The following is an 18,571-nucleotide window of genomic DNA, read 5'->3' on the forward strand; positions in this document are numbered from 1 at the left end:
AGATGGGTCTCCTGAATACAGCAGACTGATGGGTCTTGACTCTTTATCCAATTTGCCAGTCTGTGTCTTTTAATTGGAGCATTTAGCCCATTTACATTTAAGGTTAAGATTGTTATGTGTGAATTTGATCCTGTTATTTTGCTCGTTAGTTGATGCCATTTCTTCCTAGCATCAGTGGTCTTTACAATTTGGCATGTTTTTGAGTGGCTGGTGCTGGTTGTTCCTTTCCATGTTTAGTGCTTCCTTCAGGAGCTCTTGTAGGGCAGGCCTGGTGGTGACAAAATCTCTCAGCATATGTTTGCCTGTAAAGGATTTTATTTCTCCTTCACTTATGAAGCTTAGTTTGGCTGGATATGAAATTCTGGGTTGAAAATTCTTTGCTTTAAGAATGTTGAATATTGGCTCCCACTCACTTCTCGCTTGTAGAGTTTCTGCCAAGAGATCCGCTGTTAGTCTGACAGTCTTCCCATTGTGGGTAACCCGACCTTTCTCTCTGGCTGCCCTTAGCATTTTTTCCTTCATTTCAACTTTGGTGAATCTGACAATTATGTGTCTTGTACTTGCTCTTCTCTAGGAGTATCTTTGTGGCGTTCTCTGGATTTCCTAAATTTGAATGTTGGCCTGCCTTGCTAGGTTGGGGAAGTTTGTTTTTATAACACATTCTAGACTTGTGAGAGTTTATCCATCTAAGTGGTTTAATGACCTTTTACATGGGACAGAATGGTTTTGAAATTTGAAGACATCTTTTGGTTTATTTAATTCAAATCTTTATTTTGCAGATGAGGAAACAGCAACCCAGAGAGGAGAAGTAACCCACACTGGATCATTTCGTGAAGGAGCAAGGTTGAAGACCCAGACCTGGACTTTCTTAGGTAAGTAAATTCTGATTATATCATGGAGGCTTCCTTTGAGAAGTCTGCCCCTTTTCACTGTGAGATGGTGTCATTAACACAATGAAGCTTCTAGTTCTCTCCTAAGCAGCCAGCAATCATTTATTATACACTGGATACTATATTGGCATTTGAGATGATACAAGGGAATAAAATGGGGCAATTAGCTTTAGTGATTTGGTGGTCTCAGCTTATGGATATTCCAAGTTCCTTTGAAACGTGTGCCAAAAAATGTTTATACAAAATTTGCATACATTGCAAAGGGTCCATAGGACCCTCCCCGCAAGTCCTTGACCTCCAGGTTAAGAACTCCTGCCTAGAAAAGGCCAATCCCAGCACCAGTGCCAGTGTTAGAATTGCATAGCACCAGCTACTGTCTTATTTATGGGTCTAGTGATTAAAGGCTGCTTGTGTTTCAATGAAGGGGCTGCTTGTGTTTCGACATCCTTCATCTTTTATTTAAATGGAGCAGCATCTTATCCTTGAAGACCTTTGGTACAAGAGAGGAATATATGTTCTAATAAGCATTTAATTAACCAGATCAGACAAATTCAGAGAAAAATATGGTAAAATGAAAACATTATTTTCAAAAAATATTAACAATTAAAATGAAGATACCTAACGTTTATAATAGAACATTAATTTTCTTTCTGGTTCCTTTATTTTTAATAAAGAAAGAAAAAGAAATAGAATTACAAAAAAACACCTAGATACTACTAGCTGCCTGTCCACTTTTATTCAATTATAATGAGTGACCTGTAGTAAAAGTGACCTATCAGCCAAGGGTAGGGGACGTGGACAAAAAGAAATAGATTTATCTTATGAATGATTGTTTCCTAATCCTTCCCCTTTTGCTACAGTGTTTTCGGAGATTTGTAACTCTGAAATGGTTGGCAATAGTTTCTTCATTTAAAAATATTTGTGAAAGCTCAATATTACCTTAACATTATTGATAACAAGCCTCGATTTTACTAATTCAAAAATACTTGTAGGATGCCTGGCATTTGTAAAACACTGTAAGGTATTCAAGAAAGAACAGGTGCCATTGAGGTTGCTGAAGCCTGTTTGTCTCCTTTATGACAGCCACACCAAAATTGAATAAACATTCTGAAGAATAACCTCTCTAAAACTGGCTTTGAATTTAGTAACCAATAAAAGTCACATGTCCTGCCTTAAAAATGATCCCATTCTCTTTCATTCTTTGCCTGGTAGTCATAATCTAGCAACAGCATATTAGCATAGTGTGGTAATAATCATAATAGCTAGCATTCACTTAGCTCTTCCTATGTGTTATTCTAAATATTTTATACTTTTTAATCATCCCAGCATTTGAGTGAATTAAGTTATCTTATTCCTATTCTCCAGTTAGAGAAACTGAGGGTCAGAGTGATTGAGTAACTTGGCCAGGGTCACAAAATTAGTAAGAATAGAGTTGGGATTCAAACCCAGACAGGACCAGAGCCCAAGCTTGTAACCACTTCACTATAACACCTGTCAGCAGGATTCCCAGCCAGCTCTCCACATGACCTCATGAGCCTGAGTTTCTTCATCTTCAAAACAGGGATAATTTAAGTTAGGCATCTAGCCATTGCCTACCACACTGGTACTGAAAACTGCTGTTTCTGCCAGGGGTCGGGGGGCAGTGGTGCAAGCCTATATTCCTACCTATTTGGGAAGCTGAAGTCAGGAGGATCACTTGACTCCAGGAGTTCCAGATCAGCCTGGACAACATAGGAAAACTCAATCCCAAAAAAAAAAAAAAAAAAAAAAAAAAAAAAAGTTTCTGTTCGCTGCAAACAGTTCACATTATAAGATTCTACCATTTCTAAGGAAGATATCTGTATTTGCTTCGTAAGGCTCTTGTAAAAAATCACCACAGATTTAGCAGCTTAAAACAACAGAAGTTTGCTCTCTGATTGTCCCAAAGGCTAGAAGTCTGCAATCAAAGTGTTGGCAGGGCTGTGCTCCCTCCAAGGGCTCTAGGGAGAATTCTTCCTCACCTCTTCCAGCTCTGGTGGCTTTGGGCGTATTTTTTTTGGCTTGTGGCTACATAACTCTGATCTAGCCTCTGTCTTCTCAGGGCCTTCGCTGTGTCTCTCTTTTAAAAACACTTGTCCTTAGATTTAAGGCTAATCTGGGTAATACAGGATGCTCTTTTTTCAAGATCCTTAACTTAATTGAGCTACATAGACTTCTTCCAAAAAGGTCATATTCACTGCTTCCAAGACATGGACATAGCTTTTGGGCAGCTAATATCTGACTTACTACAATATCCCAATATAAGTATTTTTATGTTTTGGAAGATTCCCTCTGGCATTCGTCGTGACAACAAGCCAGCTTTATTCAGAGGGAGTAAATCATTTTATCTCACCACTCCTCTGCTTTGCACTGGAAGCATGTAGGTAGCCATATGGCTGGGAGCAGGTGAAGGAGGATGAAGCCAACAGTAATATCTCCACACTGTTCTCAGGAGAATCAGAAATCCACTTGGCTAAATTGTCAGTGAGAGTTTTTTCTTTTAGTATATCATTGCAGTAACTCACTTCTAAGTATAAGATTATAAAATCTAAGTAATTTAGGTGCCTAAAGCAACATGTTTTGACTGAATACTCATGAATTTGACTATAAACTCCTACTTTCCCTTCTCACTTCCCCTCCGTCTCTGTCTCTGAAACCATCTGACCTGGAATACATCAGTATAACTAACCAAGCAGGGAAATGTCCCTTGATTCAGGGATTGGCAGAGAGAGCACCTTATCAATGCTATGCCTGTCTCTATGGCCTGATCCGCCTAGTTCTCCACTCTTTTCTTTTCCTTTTTTTTTTTCTTCTTTTTGAGACAGAGTCTTACCCTGTTGTCCAGGCTGAAGTGCAGTGGCATGACAACAGCTCACTGCAGCCTCAACATCCTGGGCTCAAGAGATCCTCCCACCTCAGCCCCTCAAAGTGTGGGGATTACCACGCCCAGCATCCACTCTTTTCTGTAAAAGCACTAATAACTGAGATACAGAAGCAGGTCAACTGAGGACAATGAAAGGGCAGCAAGCTAGATTACTACTGTCACAAAATCACATCTATGAAAGTTCAATGTTGTCAGTCACCAAAATAGGAAAAACACTGACCTCATTGCCACAGCTTTCCAGACAATGTAATAAGAAATAAAGAATAAGTAGAAGTGGGAAAGACAAATAAATACATTTTATAAAAAGTTGTATAAACATGTCTATTCAATGTTACCCAAAACAGTGCAAAGGAAACGGACAATTAATGTTAGAAAACACTATTGGAAAGGTCTCGGCTAAGCAGCTCCTTATACAACCAGATTTGCTTCAGCAGAACTCTGAGAACGTGCTCCTGACAGATCAATACTGTAGTAACTCACCTTTTTCACCCTCAAATTATTCACTGGATAAAGGTCTTCAGTTGCTGAAGATTCATAAAATGTAATAACAGTAGGTAGGGAAGAGAAAAAGGCTTAATTGTTCATGGTCAGGCTTCTAGCTTTTAGGAAAAAAACAAAGGCCTTAGAAAAAAAAATCAAGCCTTTCCTAAGGCAGTTAAGCATATCATAGAATTCATAATTCCCACAAGTACTGTAGAACATTAAGCTATTAGAATTTCACCAATGCCAAGAGCATACCTAAATATATCAGCTCTCTTTTCAAGAAGGTTCTTGGGGGTTTGGCTCTTCTGAGTTTTCCCCTTCTATTTTGACAACCAAGAAGGGAACCCCAATTGGGACCTCACAATTATTATTTGAAGGCCTTTGCGGTTGCTTATTCACCTTTGTATGGTACATTGGTGTGATTTTGCTAGGCTGGTAATGCCCCATTCCAACTTGAGACTCTCATTGACTTTTAATAACTTTTTAAAAATATTGTTCAGACTGTTTTAAAGTTTATTTTAAAATTTCAGTCCTTCATAATTTTTAGGGTTACTCATTGATTTCTTAAAATGTTTAATTGTGGTAAACTATTTGACATCCTAGCCATTTTTAAGAGTACAGTTAAGTGGCGTTAAGTATATTTACATTGTTCTTCAACCAATCTCTAGAACTGTCTCATCTTGCAAAACTGAAACTCTACACCCATTAAACAACAACTCTGTATTTCTGCATCTCCCCAGCCCCTGATAACCATCATTTTTCTGTTTCTATGGTTTGACTACTCTAGAAAACTCATGTAAGTGAAATCATACAGTTTTTGTGACTGGCTTATTTCTCTTCAACAAGAAAGGCTCATCCATGTTGCAGCATGTGCCAGAATTTCCTTCTATTCTAAAGCTGAATAATATTCCATTGTATGTATACACCACGTCTTATGTTTCCATCCATTTGTCCATGGACATTTGGATTGCTTCCACCTTTTGACTATTGTGAATAATGCTTCCATGAATGTGGATACACTTTTAATGACTTAGAAAACAACTTTTAGTGGCTTTAATGCCATTGTTAATGTTGCAGTTTGTTCACTTTTTGCTTCTAAAAACAAGCTGGCAGCCCTTGGCAATAATATATTCGAAAGGAAAAAGCCATTCGGAAGCTATATATTTTCCCTTTTCCTTCTTTAGATAACAACAAAGTTTCTTTTCTTCTTGAATAACATAGTTATAAAGAAGCTCATCCTAAGAAATAACATTGTAGCTAAACCTTGACCTAGAAGCCATACTCTCCCTTCCAGTATTGCCAGAAATAAACAGGGATCCTTGTCCTGTTTCTATGTTAGGAAGTGAAAGAACATCAGGAGCAAGACAAGATAGACCATTCCCTTGTTACAAATTTCTCTTCCTACTCCTAGTATCTACTCAGCATCAATGTATGTGGCACTCTTTTTATTTTCTAAATATGTATCTTCTTTTTGATAGCCACACAATATTGAGATTAATCTAATCTGAATTTAGTATTTTCTATATTATCATGAGAATTTTTGTTAAAGTCAAATTCTGAATTTTCTTTCCCAGTCAGAAGTTTCTCATTCATAAATTCCTCTGTAATCTATTAGAAGATGACCAAAAAAAAGACTGCCTTGAAATTGCAGTTACTCAACACATGTCATGTTGCACAATGACTTCAATTGATAGTTGGACCAGAAATACATGTTTTTTTTGTTGTTGTTGTTGTTGTTGTTGTTTTGCTTTTGTTAGTGTTAATACAAATGGAAGGCAATAAAATTGGTGCAGGCCAGGCCTGGTGGCTGACACCTGTAATCCCATCACTATGGGAAATCAAGGTGGAAAGATTGCTTGAAGCCAGGAGTCCGAGACCAGCTTGGGCAACAAAGTACAAACTGGCCGCTACAAAACTGTTTTTTAAGGATTAGCCAGGCGTGATGGCATGCGCCAATAGTCCCAGCTACTTGGGAGGCTGAGGCAGGAGGATATCTTGAGCCCCAGAGTTCAAGGTTGCAATGACTGTGATCATGCCACTGCACTCCAGCCTAAGTGACAGAGCGAGACCTTGTCTCAATAAATAAATACATAAATAAAACAAGGTGAGTTCAGGTAGCCACAAAACACTCTGTTCTTGTATATAACACAAAACACTGTATCAACAAAAACTTGACTAAACTGTTAGAGAGACTTTTTCCTTCTAGTAAATGATTTCAGTAAACTTCCAAGTATAAGATTATAAAATTTAATTAGAGTAACTTTGCTGCCTAAACCAATAATGTGCTTTGACTTACAATTGTTTGTTTCTTACTCTCTAGAGGGTCTATAAAATTATCCAACTAATGAATGTGTAGAGAAAGTTCCTTAATTGCCCTATAGTTGTTCAATTTTCTTCCCTAGCTTTGATTCATCATAAACTTTTAAGTTGTTTTTTTCAGCTTTCTCTAAAAACTTGGACTCCAAATCCTCACCTCTAGTCTGACTTCTGGTATGCACTCTGCTGTCAACATGAGGAATTGGTTGCCAAAGGAAGGCTGGGGAGTATTCTAAGATGAAAAGGAAATTCTCCCCTAAAAGTTTAAACAAGGATCGAATTTACAGTGGGGCACAGAAAACATTGTGGTCACCCACATAGAATGTAGAGCAAAATATCTGGAAACTGAGCAGCCAATAAAATGTGTTTATGTCCAATTCTTACACAGAAGCAATATGGGGTTTTGGCATTAATCAGATGAACTTAAACCACATTCATGTCTCTGATACAATAAGAAATTGCATGTCTTTGTATCTCTGTGAATCTAATTGTGCTCACATGAAGATGCAGCTTGTGATTAGGCCCCCGAGACAAGAACCATCACATTGGTTGTGCAGTGCACAGCCCACACAATAGTGTGCGGTGGCCCTGCCCCCAAAAAATTGGACCATTTGTTTAGAGGTTCCAATACCTTTCAACTAGTGGCTTGCAATCATGGCTACATACACGTGTGTATTTATTTATTTATTTTAAGGTACTAGGCAATTCAATTAGCGAACATAAATAAGGGGTAGTTTTTTCCCCATCAAATATAGAAATCACTCCATTGTTGAAGTAACTGTTATATTCCACAAAGACTCTTTGAGTCTATAATTTCATAAAAACTTACAAGTGGTTTAAAGTTTTACCCATCCACAAGTAATGACAAGACACTGCAGTTGCTGTGAATATTACTATTACATCTAAAGAGCTAAAACCCATTCCACCTCTCCTTACTACATCACTCAAACAGGCTTAGAGACAATTATCAATTATCCTAGTTTTACACATGGAGAAACTGTGACGCAAGAAGATTTTGGAATTTACCCAAAGACACAAATAAAATAAATAAATAGAAAGAGAGGAAAAGAGCTGCAATAGAATTCAAATCTTCAAGTGTCCAGGTGTTCCCATCCTGGAATTTTTCCCATTAGAACCACTTTTCTACCTACCAATCTTAAATTATTACTCACCTAGAGTAAGCACTTCTAAGAGCTATTTTAATAGGATTTAAAACTAATTCATAAGTCTTTCTTATTCACCTGCAAAGTCTATTAACTTTTAGCATTATAAGAAAGTTAAAAAGCACTTGTTATACATTTTTTAAAAATTTAGCACCAGAGCCCTTCTATGCTTCAAAAAATAAAAAAAATAAAAACAGATTGCAGTGAATTATCACAAAACAATCTGTCTAAAACTCACTGCCTGAAAGCAGACAATGAGAATTCAGAAGCACCTTTTATGATCCCCACATTGTGCTGTGGAAATATTAAGTAAGTTTGAGTGGGCTTCCTGCCCTCAACCAACTTACAACTGAATCCGTCAGTCAGCCAACAGGCCAGCTCACCAACCAGGCACTGGGGATAAAAAGATGAATGCCGTACATTCCTAGTACCCAAAGCCCTATTCATAGTCTTGTGGGGAAACAGACTGTGCATAACTAAAAATGTTGCTACAATGGTAACACATAAAAGAAAGTAATAATATTTTCCTTTGCAAGAGAGGGGTCTTCTGAGACTGTTTCAAAGAAGAAAGGATATAGAAGATATGCCTTAAAATAACTTCTTTAAGTAATAGCTTAAAATAGGAGTTTATCTAGCAGAGAAGGGGCACAAGAAAACTTCAAGAAAAGAAAAGAGCATGAATGAAAACATAGAAGCTTTAGAATGAATGGCATTTAGCAGGAGAGTTGAGAGATTTAACTGGAGAGGTGAAGAAATGAAACTGTGAAGGGCCTTAAACGAAGACTTTATTTCATAGGAAATGGAGAGCCATTGAAGGCTTTCAAGAAGAGAAATGAATCTGTTAAGTTTGGACGGTTAATTCTAGCAGCAGTTTAGAAGATTATAAGGTAAAAAAGAGACAAGTAGTTAGGCTATTTCATTAGTGCAAGCAACAGATGGAGAGAGTCCACAGCACTATCCAACAAAATATTCTGCAATGTTGAAAATATTCTATATCTCTGCTCTCCAATACGGTAGTCACTAGCCATATGTAGCTATTAAACACTAGACATTTAAATTGTCATGTGTGACTAGTGGCTGCCATATTGGGCAGTATAGAGACATCTTAGAGAAGCTAACACTTAAGCCTTAAAGTAGGATTTTTCCAACTGCAGGTTGCAATTAGTAGGTTAAGAAATCAATGTAGTAAATCACAATCAGGATGTTTTTAATGAAAGAAGAGAACAACAAAATAAGGTAGAATTAACTAGAATAGATAAGAATAAATATAATGAAACAGAATAGAATAAAAAATATCAGCATGCCCTGCAAAGTATTCTTTTGAGAGATGTTCATTTCAGTTATATGACTCTCTCTCTCTCTCACTCTCTCTCTCTCTCTCTCTCTCTGTGTGTGTGTGTGTGTGTGTGTATGTATACACCATGGATCACAATGTAAGATGTATTTTTCCTCTCTGTTGTGTTTAACAAATTTTAAAAGCCAGTGTCTTATACAAGGATATTACTCATCTATGTACATAGTGGGAAAAGTTTTCCAGATAGGAAATAAAACATCAGCAAAGTTCACTGGAGTTTAGAATAGGGATAAATCTGGACCTTAGAAGGTTTTCCTAATTAATCTTTTCTCTTTTGGATAGACTTCATTGTTTAGGCAGTTGTAGATTTACAGCAAAATCAAGAAGACAATACAGGGAGTTCCCATATACTCTACATCCAGTGTCCCCTTTAAAATCTTACATTAGTATAACATATTCATTATAATTAATGAACCAATATTGATACATTACTATTAACTAAAGTTCTTACTTTACTCCTGTTTCCTTAATTATTACTTAATGTCCCTTTTCAGGGACATTTAATGTTTCAGGATTCTATCTGGGATATCACATTACAATTAGTCATAATGCCTCCTTTAGCCTCCTTCGGCTATAACAATTTTTCACATTTTGCTTGTTTTTGATGACCTTGGGGGTTTTGGGGAGTACTGGTAGGGTATCTTGTAGAATGCCCCTCTATTGCAATTTGTCTGATACCTTTCTTTAGGTATCAGACATTAGGCTTTAGGTATTAGATTAGGCTGGAGCTACGGGTTACTACGAAGAAGACTACAGAGGTAAAGTGTCTTTTTTGACTTCATATCATGAAGACCTATTATCAACATGATTAATAATGATCAATGTTGGCCTTGATCATCTGCCTGAAGCAGGGCTTATCAGTTTTCTCCACTGTAAAGTTACTCATTTTTATCCCCCTTTCCATACTGTGTTCTTTGGAAGGAAATCGCTGTATTCCTAATTTTTTGAATAAATGAATTACTTAGTTAAAGCAAGGCTTGTACTTGAGTAAGTCATATTAAGCTGTTTCCAAAGAAAGCTACTGTGAGTACAGAAAGAGTCTCTTTTTAGATACAGCATCTCTCTCTCTGAAACTGGCAGGACGCTTTTATCACTTCTCAGATTTTCAGGTTCCAAATATGAAGCACAAAAAAAAAAAAAAAAAAATGAAGCTGAGTGATTGATGTAGAGTTCCAAAGTGAGTTGAGAAGGAGTTAACCCAAAAATCAACTTTAGGCCCTTCTGACTATTTAGTCCCTTATTCTGATATTCTAGAAGTAAATTTAAACCAAAATGTACTAAGTCTTTATTTTCCCCAGGAGAATAGCTACCTTTAGAATAAAAAATTCCTTAATGAGAAAATCCAATAACTTGGGGTATTTTTTTTTTTTGGCAGGAGAGGGCTACGGATCACATCTTCTGCAATATTTCCAAGGTAAATGCCACTGTACCAAATCACCTGCTACGCCTCTTTCATTGCAGTTACCTGACTTCCTACCAGTGCTGTTCCCCAAAACAGAAAACAACAACGAAGAGCTCCCTGAGCAAGCCCAGCCAATACTTTTTCTGCAAGCTCCCCTCAACAGTGTTCACATGCCATGACTCATACAGCAATGTTCATGTTACCACATGTGTTTTTTTTCTTAATTGTTACATTTATTCACTTTCTTCTGCATCCAAGCCAGAACAAAGTACTGCCCCTGCATAATATGAGTCATAAGTCTCAAATCTTCTCCCTCTCTGTCTGAGAGAGGAGGTATAAGTTTTATCTCCTTCTCTACTGCACACAAATCTAACGAGAGGAAAATCATCACCCATTGATAAAAGAGTAGCAACAATCAGAAATAAGAAATAATCATTTTCTCTACATTCCCAGCTATGAAATAACCTTTTAGTGGACTTCCAACACAGAAACATTCAGTCTACAGCAGGTATTATCACAGTCTCAGCGTGTCAGAGTCAAACTGTACCCAGGCCACTGTATCCCTGCCTGAAGACACATCACAGTCTGCCTAGGAGTGCCACTTTTGAATACAAAATCTCATGAAAGATCTAAGAACATTTTTAAAGTCATCAAGTTTAGAGGAAGCTTAAAAAAAAAAAAAAGAATAAACTACTCTCTCCTTCTTTTCCATATATCGAAAGTCATCTTTTCAAAAGCACATAACTGAAAACAGGAGATGCATGGTGTGCCTGAATAAAGTAAGCATTTCAAGTTATTGGTTTAGCTTTGCTGAGATGTAGCACTAGGTCTCTAAGGAAGTGGATAGATTAAGATCACATTTCATTGTGAAAATTTAGAACTTTAAAATGTTTGCTGTCATCTAGTTCTAGGTTATCTCTGGATAATTAATTTCACAGTATTTCTGTCATCTTATTTCCTCAAATGCAGCCTCTTTTTCTAGCTTTCTTCTTAGCATTTTCCCATGTCCTTTACTCCCACTTAGTGCTCATTCCTGGGCCCTTGATCACTGCACGTTTGTTACATGGTCCAGTTTGCTGCTTCCTGGAAGACCATCTCCTGCCTGTAATGCCTCTGAGAATAAAGTCTTTCCAAAGCCATTAATATTCAGAAGGAGCCACATAGTAGTACTCAAAATGTATTCATTCAATGAATGAATGAATTCTCCTAACCACATTACTCATCAAATTGTCTACAGTGGTTTTTTTCCTTTTAATCTTGTATATAGTCCCATAGGAGATAAGAAAGTTGACTCACAGAAGGTAGAAATATATTACCTAAGCAAATCTAGAACCTAAAAATAGGGTGCATTCTAACAATAGATTGTAGCAGATGGTTCACCAATAATAACCAACTCTCGCTCTTCTCACCTTCACATAATAAGAAATGACACACAAACTGTCTTTAAAATTGCTTATCATCAATAAGGGGAAAATGAATCAAAGAAAAAGAGACAATCAGTGCTTTCAAGAGACACTTCACATGTCAGTTCTAGCTACTTAGAGGGCTGAGATTGTGGAAACTGGCAAAAAAAATTTTTTTAATCTTAACCGCTTAAATGGTTAGCAGTGCAAAAGTATATTTAAAACAGCCAGATTTAAAGTCATTGCAGATTTAGGGTATTTGTGATCAAGATCTTACCATGTATCCACTGTTGGTGTTATACAGGTTGGTGTGCTTTTTATCTGCTGTTTCTTTTATTCAGTGATTGATTGATTGATTTTTAGCAGTTTAAAACAATAGACATTAATTATCTTGAAGTTTCTATGGCTCAGGAATCTGGATACAGATTAGCTGGGTGCCTCTGGCTCAGGGTCTTTCTCAAGGCCATCATTAAGGTGTTGGCTAGGGCTGCCCAAGCAAGGAATTCTAATTTTAATAGAGAACGCAATAGCCAGGAAATTAATCAATGCATTAAAAAAAAAAAAAATTAGAGTGTTTTGTTTTGTTTTGTTTTTGCCAGGATCTCACTACGTTTCTCAGGCTGGACTTGAAGTCCTAGGCCAAAGGGGTCCTTCCCCCGGCCTCAGCCTCTCTAGTACCTGAGACTATTGTCCTGCCCCACCAGGCCTAGCTTAATTAGTGCAGTTTGTGTGTTTGTTTGTTTGTTTGTTTGTTGAGACAGAATTTTTGCCCAGGCTGGAGTGCAATGGTGAGATCTCGACTCACTGCAGCCTTTGCCTCCCAAGTTCAAGTGAGTCTCCTGCCTCAGCCTCCCCAGCAACTGGGATTACAGGTGCCCACCACCATGCTCAGCTAATTTTTTGTATTTTTAGTAGAGACAGGGTTTCGCCATGTAAGCCAGGCTGGTCTCAAACTCCAGAACTCAGGTGATCCGCCTGCCTTGGCCTCCCAAAGTTTTGGGATTACAGGCGTGAGCCACCGAGCCCGGCAATTAGTGCAGTTGTAAAAGCCACAACAAGGCCAGGTGCAGTGGCTTATGCCTGTAATCCCAGCACTTTGAGAGGCAGAGGCGGGCAGATCACCTGAGGTCAGGAGTTCGAGACCAGCCTGGCCAACCTGGTGAAACCCTATCTCTACTAAAAATACAAAAAAAAAAAAAAAATTAGCTAGGCATGATGGCGCATGCCTGTAATCCCAACTACTCAGGAGGCTGAGGCAGGAGAATCTCTTGAACCTGGGAAGTAGAAGTTGTAGCGAGCAAAGATTATGCCACTACATTCTAGCCTAAGTGACAGAGTGAGACTCTGTCTCAAAAACAAATAAATAAATTAATTAATTAAATAAATAATGAAAATCCATGACATATAGACAAAAGTTAATAATATTTCTAAATAAGCAATATTATCTCATTTGTAAAAGTGAAGAGTATTAAGAATATTTTAAACAAGTTCTCAGTACACTATTAATTCCAAAACAGTAATGCCCAAGGGAAGAGTAGAGGTACAGATTTTCTGAAATAATTGGGCTCCAAAGTCATTTCAACTCTACTCCAGAATGCAGCGTTATCACATGAACTTAACCCCTCCTCCTCTCAAACCCACCACAGCATTGCCCTAACTCAGAGGTTGAAGATAAAACAGTTAACCTATCCAACTAGCCCCTATAGCTCCTGCCCTCACTCTGGCCATTCCCACCTCTTCAGTGTCATCACACTCCCTGCTCCCTCGGTGGCCCCTCGAAACCAACCTACGTCTTCCCACCTACAACCTTTGCACATACTGTTCCCTCTGTCTTGGCTGTTCTCCCCACTTCACTGCCTATTCTATCTATTTGACTCATAATGATCCCTCGGACTTTATCTCAAAAGTTTGTTCCTCAGAGCTGTGCTTAGGTTTCCCACAGCCCCTTATACACGGTATTTTTCCTTTAGGGCACTTAAAGCCTGTATAAAAGAAGGCTTTCCACAGAGTCAGCCTTTTGCCCTTCCATCCCTTCTGCTGTGTGATGTACATAGCATTCTTAGAAGCAGAGATGGAGCAGCGTCCTCACCTGACACCAAAACTGCTGGGCCCTTGATCTTGAACTTCCACCCTGCAGAACTGGGAAATAAATCTCTATTATCTATAAATTTCCCAGTCTAGGGTATTTTGTAATAACAGCACAAACAGACTAAGACACTCTCCTTCTGTCATTCATTTCCTCCAAGACCTAACCCTATTGACTTTTGCTGTTTCTGTGAAGTCAGAGTTGGGGGAAAGAACATTGGAGGTAACTTCTCACTGAAGTCCACCTACCAACTTAAATTTCATAATTTAAATTATTGAGGTAATTTAAATCAAATTATTTAGTTTTTACTCTGGCTTCTAGGAAAGACGAGAGGCTGACTTTTCATTCCATAAGAAAGTCAGAATGCTTCAGTTTTGTATTATCTATTTGTCTGGATTATCTTAGCCATTATTACAGATAATTGTGACCTGGTCACACAGGGGCTTTCCATTTTAAGTTTTTGTGAAAATGATGCTTGTCAAAATGGATCACTTCTTATGAGAGTCAAGCTGTATGAAAATCAACAATAGCTAACTGTATTCTACTTACGTTGATACTATGAGTGCTCTATAATTATTTTTTTAAGTTGGTTACCTGTTATTCATTCATCTACTCATTCCTTCAGCAAATACTTACTGATGACCATCTTTGTGCCATGCATTGTCCTAGCGTCCAGTATACAAAGATCAATGAGGGTTTCCCCATAGCCTAAGGAGTCCACAGTCTTATAGAACAAATGCATCTTGCTTATACTCAAAAGAAAAAAGAGACATTTTCGGATCAGAAGATAGAAATTATCTTTAAAAATCCTCACTGTGCTTTGAATAGTAAAAGTTATCAAAGTGAACTTTGATGATGCGACACCATCTTATTCTTAGGAGTAAGCAAAAGAGGCACAAAGATGAGCCTGTATTTTCAGAGACACCCACCACTATGCCTATGAAAGTCTGCAATATCTCCCAGGAAGGCTTTTTTTTTTTTTTTTTCCTCTCCTTGACACAGAGTCTCCCTCTGTCTCCCAGGCGGGAGTGCAGTGGCACAATCTCAGCTCACTGCAATCTCCGCCTCCCAGGCTCAAGTCATCCTCCCACATCAGCGCCCCCACTCCCCCTCCCCCTAGTAGCTGGGATTACAGGCGCAAGCCACTACACTCAGCTAATTTTTGTATTTTTTTAGTAGATATGGGGTTTTGCCATGTAGCCTCAAACTCTTGGCCTCAAGTGACCTTCCCACCTCAGCCTCCCAAAGTGCTAGGATTACAGGTATGAACCACTGCACCCAGCCCCCAGGAAGCTTTCTAAGAAATGACATCTTTCAGGGAAGTTTTACTTGTGGTTGTAACTGTGGTCCTATCTGAAGACTAATGAAACACTAACGAGGTTTTTATAAGTTCTTTACTACAAAACCAAATGACCACCCAAAGGTACGCCTAGGGCTTCCCATTTGTTTTGGGGATCCCTAAGACCACCCACATGTCCAGTGATTCACCAGAAGGACTTGTGGGAGTCAACATATATTTATCCACAGAGTATCTATTCATGAGCGCATCAGAAGCATGTACATGAATTTCTCCAGATTCTGGAGCATTATCCACCTAAGAGTTCCTTTCTCTACCAGCAAAAACTGCAGTAATGTATGTACAGCTTCTGCCTGGGGAGACCGATTAGAAAGAAATTCAGCATCCAAAGTTTATATTGGGGCTGGTCATGTGGGCACACTTTGCTTGGCAATTAAAAATTCCAGACTACCACAATACAGTAGATATTCACTATAAATTGTATTGCTTGTACGGATTAGGCACAGTGAATCTTCCTTATCTGTTAGGAAATGGAGAGAACATTCCAAAGGCCACGTTCTCAGATGCCAGTCAAGGACTAAATTTGCAAGCATGCCCTTCTTAAGAGTAGTAACCTTGGGCTTGCTATATTATTTCTTCTCTGCACACCGTGTTTTAAATCTTCTGTTAGAATATATGCTGTAGGAAATAGAAAAGTTAACTTTTATTTCTCTTTGTATACATGGCTCAGGAAAATGAGGCTAACCTCAATTTTTAGGTACTGTTATCATGAAAGTTATTTCTAACCATTATCATGTTTAGATAGATATTACCGTTACTAATAGTATTATTGCTGCCAATTTTAGTAGTAATTATTAGTAGTGGTGACAATACGATTAATTTTTATAGTTAATATAGTATATATTATTTTACAGAATATTCATATGTTAGTAATATATTCACTGATCTTTAACAAATCTTTGAAAGATTTTAACATGCTGAGATCATGAAAATTTAAAGAGATTCTTTGTTTGGTTCCTTGTCCTCTAATATGTTACATTTTTTAACAGGACAAACTTACTGCAACTTGAAGGAGCCAACCATGGATTTGAGGCGCGTGAAGGAATATTTCTCCTGGCTTTACTATCAATACCAAATCATTAGCTGCTGTGCTGTTTTAGAGCCCTGGGAGCGATCTATGTTTAACACCATCTTACTAACCATTATTGCTATGGTGGTATACACTGCCTATGTCTTTATTCCAATCCACATTCGCCTGGCTTGGGAATTTTTCTCAAAAATATGTGGATATCACAGTACCATTTCTAATTGATCTTGTTCACGTTCAGTGAAATGGCATTGCATATTTATATATTGCTTACAACTTATTGATTTAGGTAACTATTGTGTCTTCCTTCACTATCTGACCTGAAAAGCACTCTCTTCTCTATGCACTCATATTCTGCCTTTCTGCCTGGAGTTTGAAATAGATGTCTCTTTAGTTTCTTTCGCACATGCTACATTGTGCATCAGACCATAGATAATACAATGACTTTACCTCACAAATCAAATTCTCTCAACACAAATCTATGAATTTACTTTATTTAAAATCAGAACAATTTCCTACAAAATTTTTTTTGGAAAATAAGCTCATAACAGACCTACTAGAATCATACTTAAAGTACTCCCTTGACACTTATTCTATACTGAAGGGTAAATTTTTAAAATTCTTTTTAGGCTACTGTCAGAAGTATCCTATCTTTGTTTATGATGTATAAAAAGATGTGAATAAATTATATGGAACCCCTAAGTCTTATTTTCTAGTAAACTGATGATACTGGAAATTCTTTTACTTCAAATACAAAAGAATAAGCTGGAGGCAATTATTTCCTTTCATACACAGTTCATGAATTGTTTTAAATGCTTCTTAAAGTCTGGCTTTATAACCGTTTAAAATCAACAATGTTGATTTTAGATAACCAAGTAAGTATTGTAATACAAAATAATTTTAAGTGTAGGAAACTAAAGTATAATCAAAGTAAATTCAGATATTGTGATTTGTGGTATTGCCTTGCCTTGCATAATGCTGGGGGGAAAAGAGAAAGGAAATTGTTTTCTTTTTGTGCTTTTATTCAGCGGAGGGGAAAAAAGCATGTATTGGGCCACAGGAAGAAAAGCTAATAAGTAGGCTGGAAGTAATATTCTACCAGCAGGAACTCAACAGCTCCAGTTAAGTGCTTTGATATAGTGGCTCTTTTGCAGAGCCAAAACAAGATTTATTAAATTTCCTTCAAAGTGTTTATCTTTAAAACAAATATAAGGTTTTAATTATACTGCTGAAGTGAATGTGAATGCCAAAGACTAAGTTTTACAGTTTTGCTTTCCTCCCAATAAATATTAATGTATGTAATTCTAGAGGGTAAAAATGTAAATAGGTTTGAACAATATTTGCACCCTTGTTTGTGTTATGAAAAAATTTTTTCCAAGGCGAGCTGGAGAGAAAGATGTTTGGCATGCCAAATTAACTTGCATGTTTGTTAAAAAAACAAACACATGTTTTGAAGAGAAACCAGATCTGAACATGTATTTGTTGAGTTTTGCAAAATAAAATTAATTTTGTAAGTAAATATCTACTTCCAGATTTACTTTTTTTTTTTCATATTGCACTAAATATCTAGACGGTACATTGCATATTTCTCCCTAGCATATCATTTTTTACTAATCCAATGTGGTAACGGGTCTTAAAATGGTAACAAAAACCTAACATTTATCAAGGGACTTCTCCATGCTGGACACATTTTCCATGTTGGAGTAGGTGCAAAGATCTCCTACTTACAGGTAAAGAGCCTGAAACTTGAAAAGGTTACATTTCTTATTCAAGGTGGATTAGCTACCAGTAGCATAGCAAGGATGCAAATCCAGGTCAGGACCACACCAGGCCCTGCAAATATTTTGCACACGAAAGCCCAGGGGAGGACAAAATGAACAAATGAAAGTTGATGGGATGAGTGTCACCAACGTTTGAAAGTATAACTCCATCAAATAAAAAGAAGAGCATTAGGAGACAGCCAAGGTTGGAGGAATGATAAGCCGAGGTCCCAGCTGTCACTTTTTTTGCTGTACCTAGGATGCTGTGTTCACCCATTTCTATGCTTCCAAGGCCCACGTGCCTATTTTGAAAGATTGCTTTCACTTCTAAATATTTAAAGAGAATTCTCAGTTAAGCATGAACTTGGATGCATTCCCAGTTCATAATGATTCAACACCCTTATATACATGGACCCCTGCTAAGCACT

General features: G+C 37.5%; 1 protein-coding gene across 1 annotated transcript in view; it reads left to right on the forward strand.

Annotated features, from left to right (window-relative positions):
• SPTSSB (serine palmitoyltransferase, small subunit B) overlaps positions 1-17,908 on the forward strand; it is a 34,403-nt gene extending 16,495 nt beyond the window's left edge. The window contains exons 2-3 of the mRNA XM_011967459.1: positions 780-872; positions 16,346-17,908. Coding sequence (XP_011822849.1) covers positions 16,378-16,608 — 231 coding nt within the window. The 5' untranslated portion in view covers positions 780-872; positions 16,346-16,377 and the 3' untranslated portion in view covers positions 16,609-17,908. The remainder of the gene's footprint in view (positions 1-779; positions 873-16,345) is intronic.
• The last annotated feature ends 663 nt before the right edge of the window (positions 17,909-18,571 follow it).

This window comes from Mandrillus leucophaeus, unplaced genomic scaffold, assembly GCF_000951045.1.
Source record: "Mandrillus leucophaeus isolate KB7577 unplaced genomic scaffold, Mleu.le_1.0 Scaffold1198, whole genome shotgun sequence".
In the NCBI taxonomy this organism is placed as follows: domain Eukaryota; kingdom Metazoa; phylum Chordata; class Mammalia; order Primates; family Cercopithecidae; genus Mandrillus; species Mandrillus leucophaeus.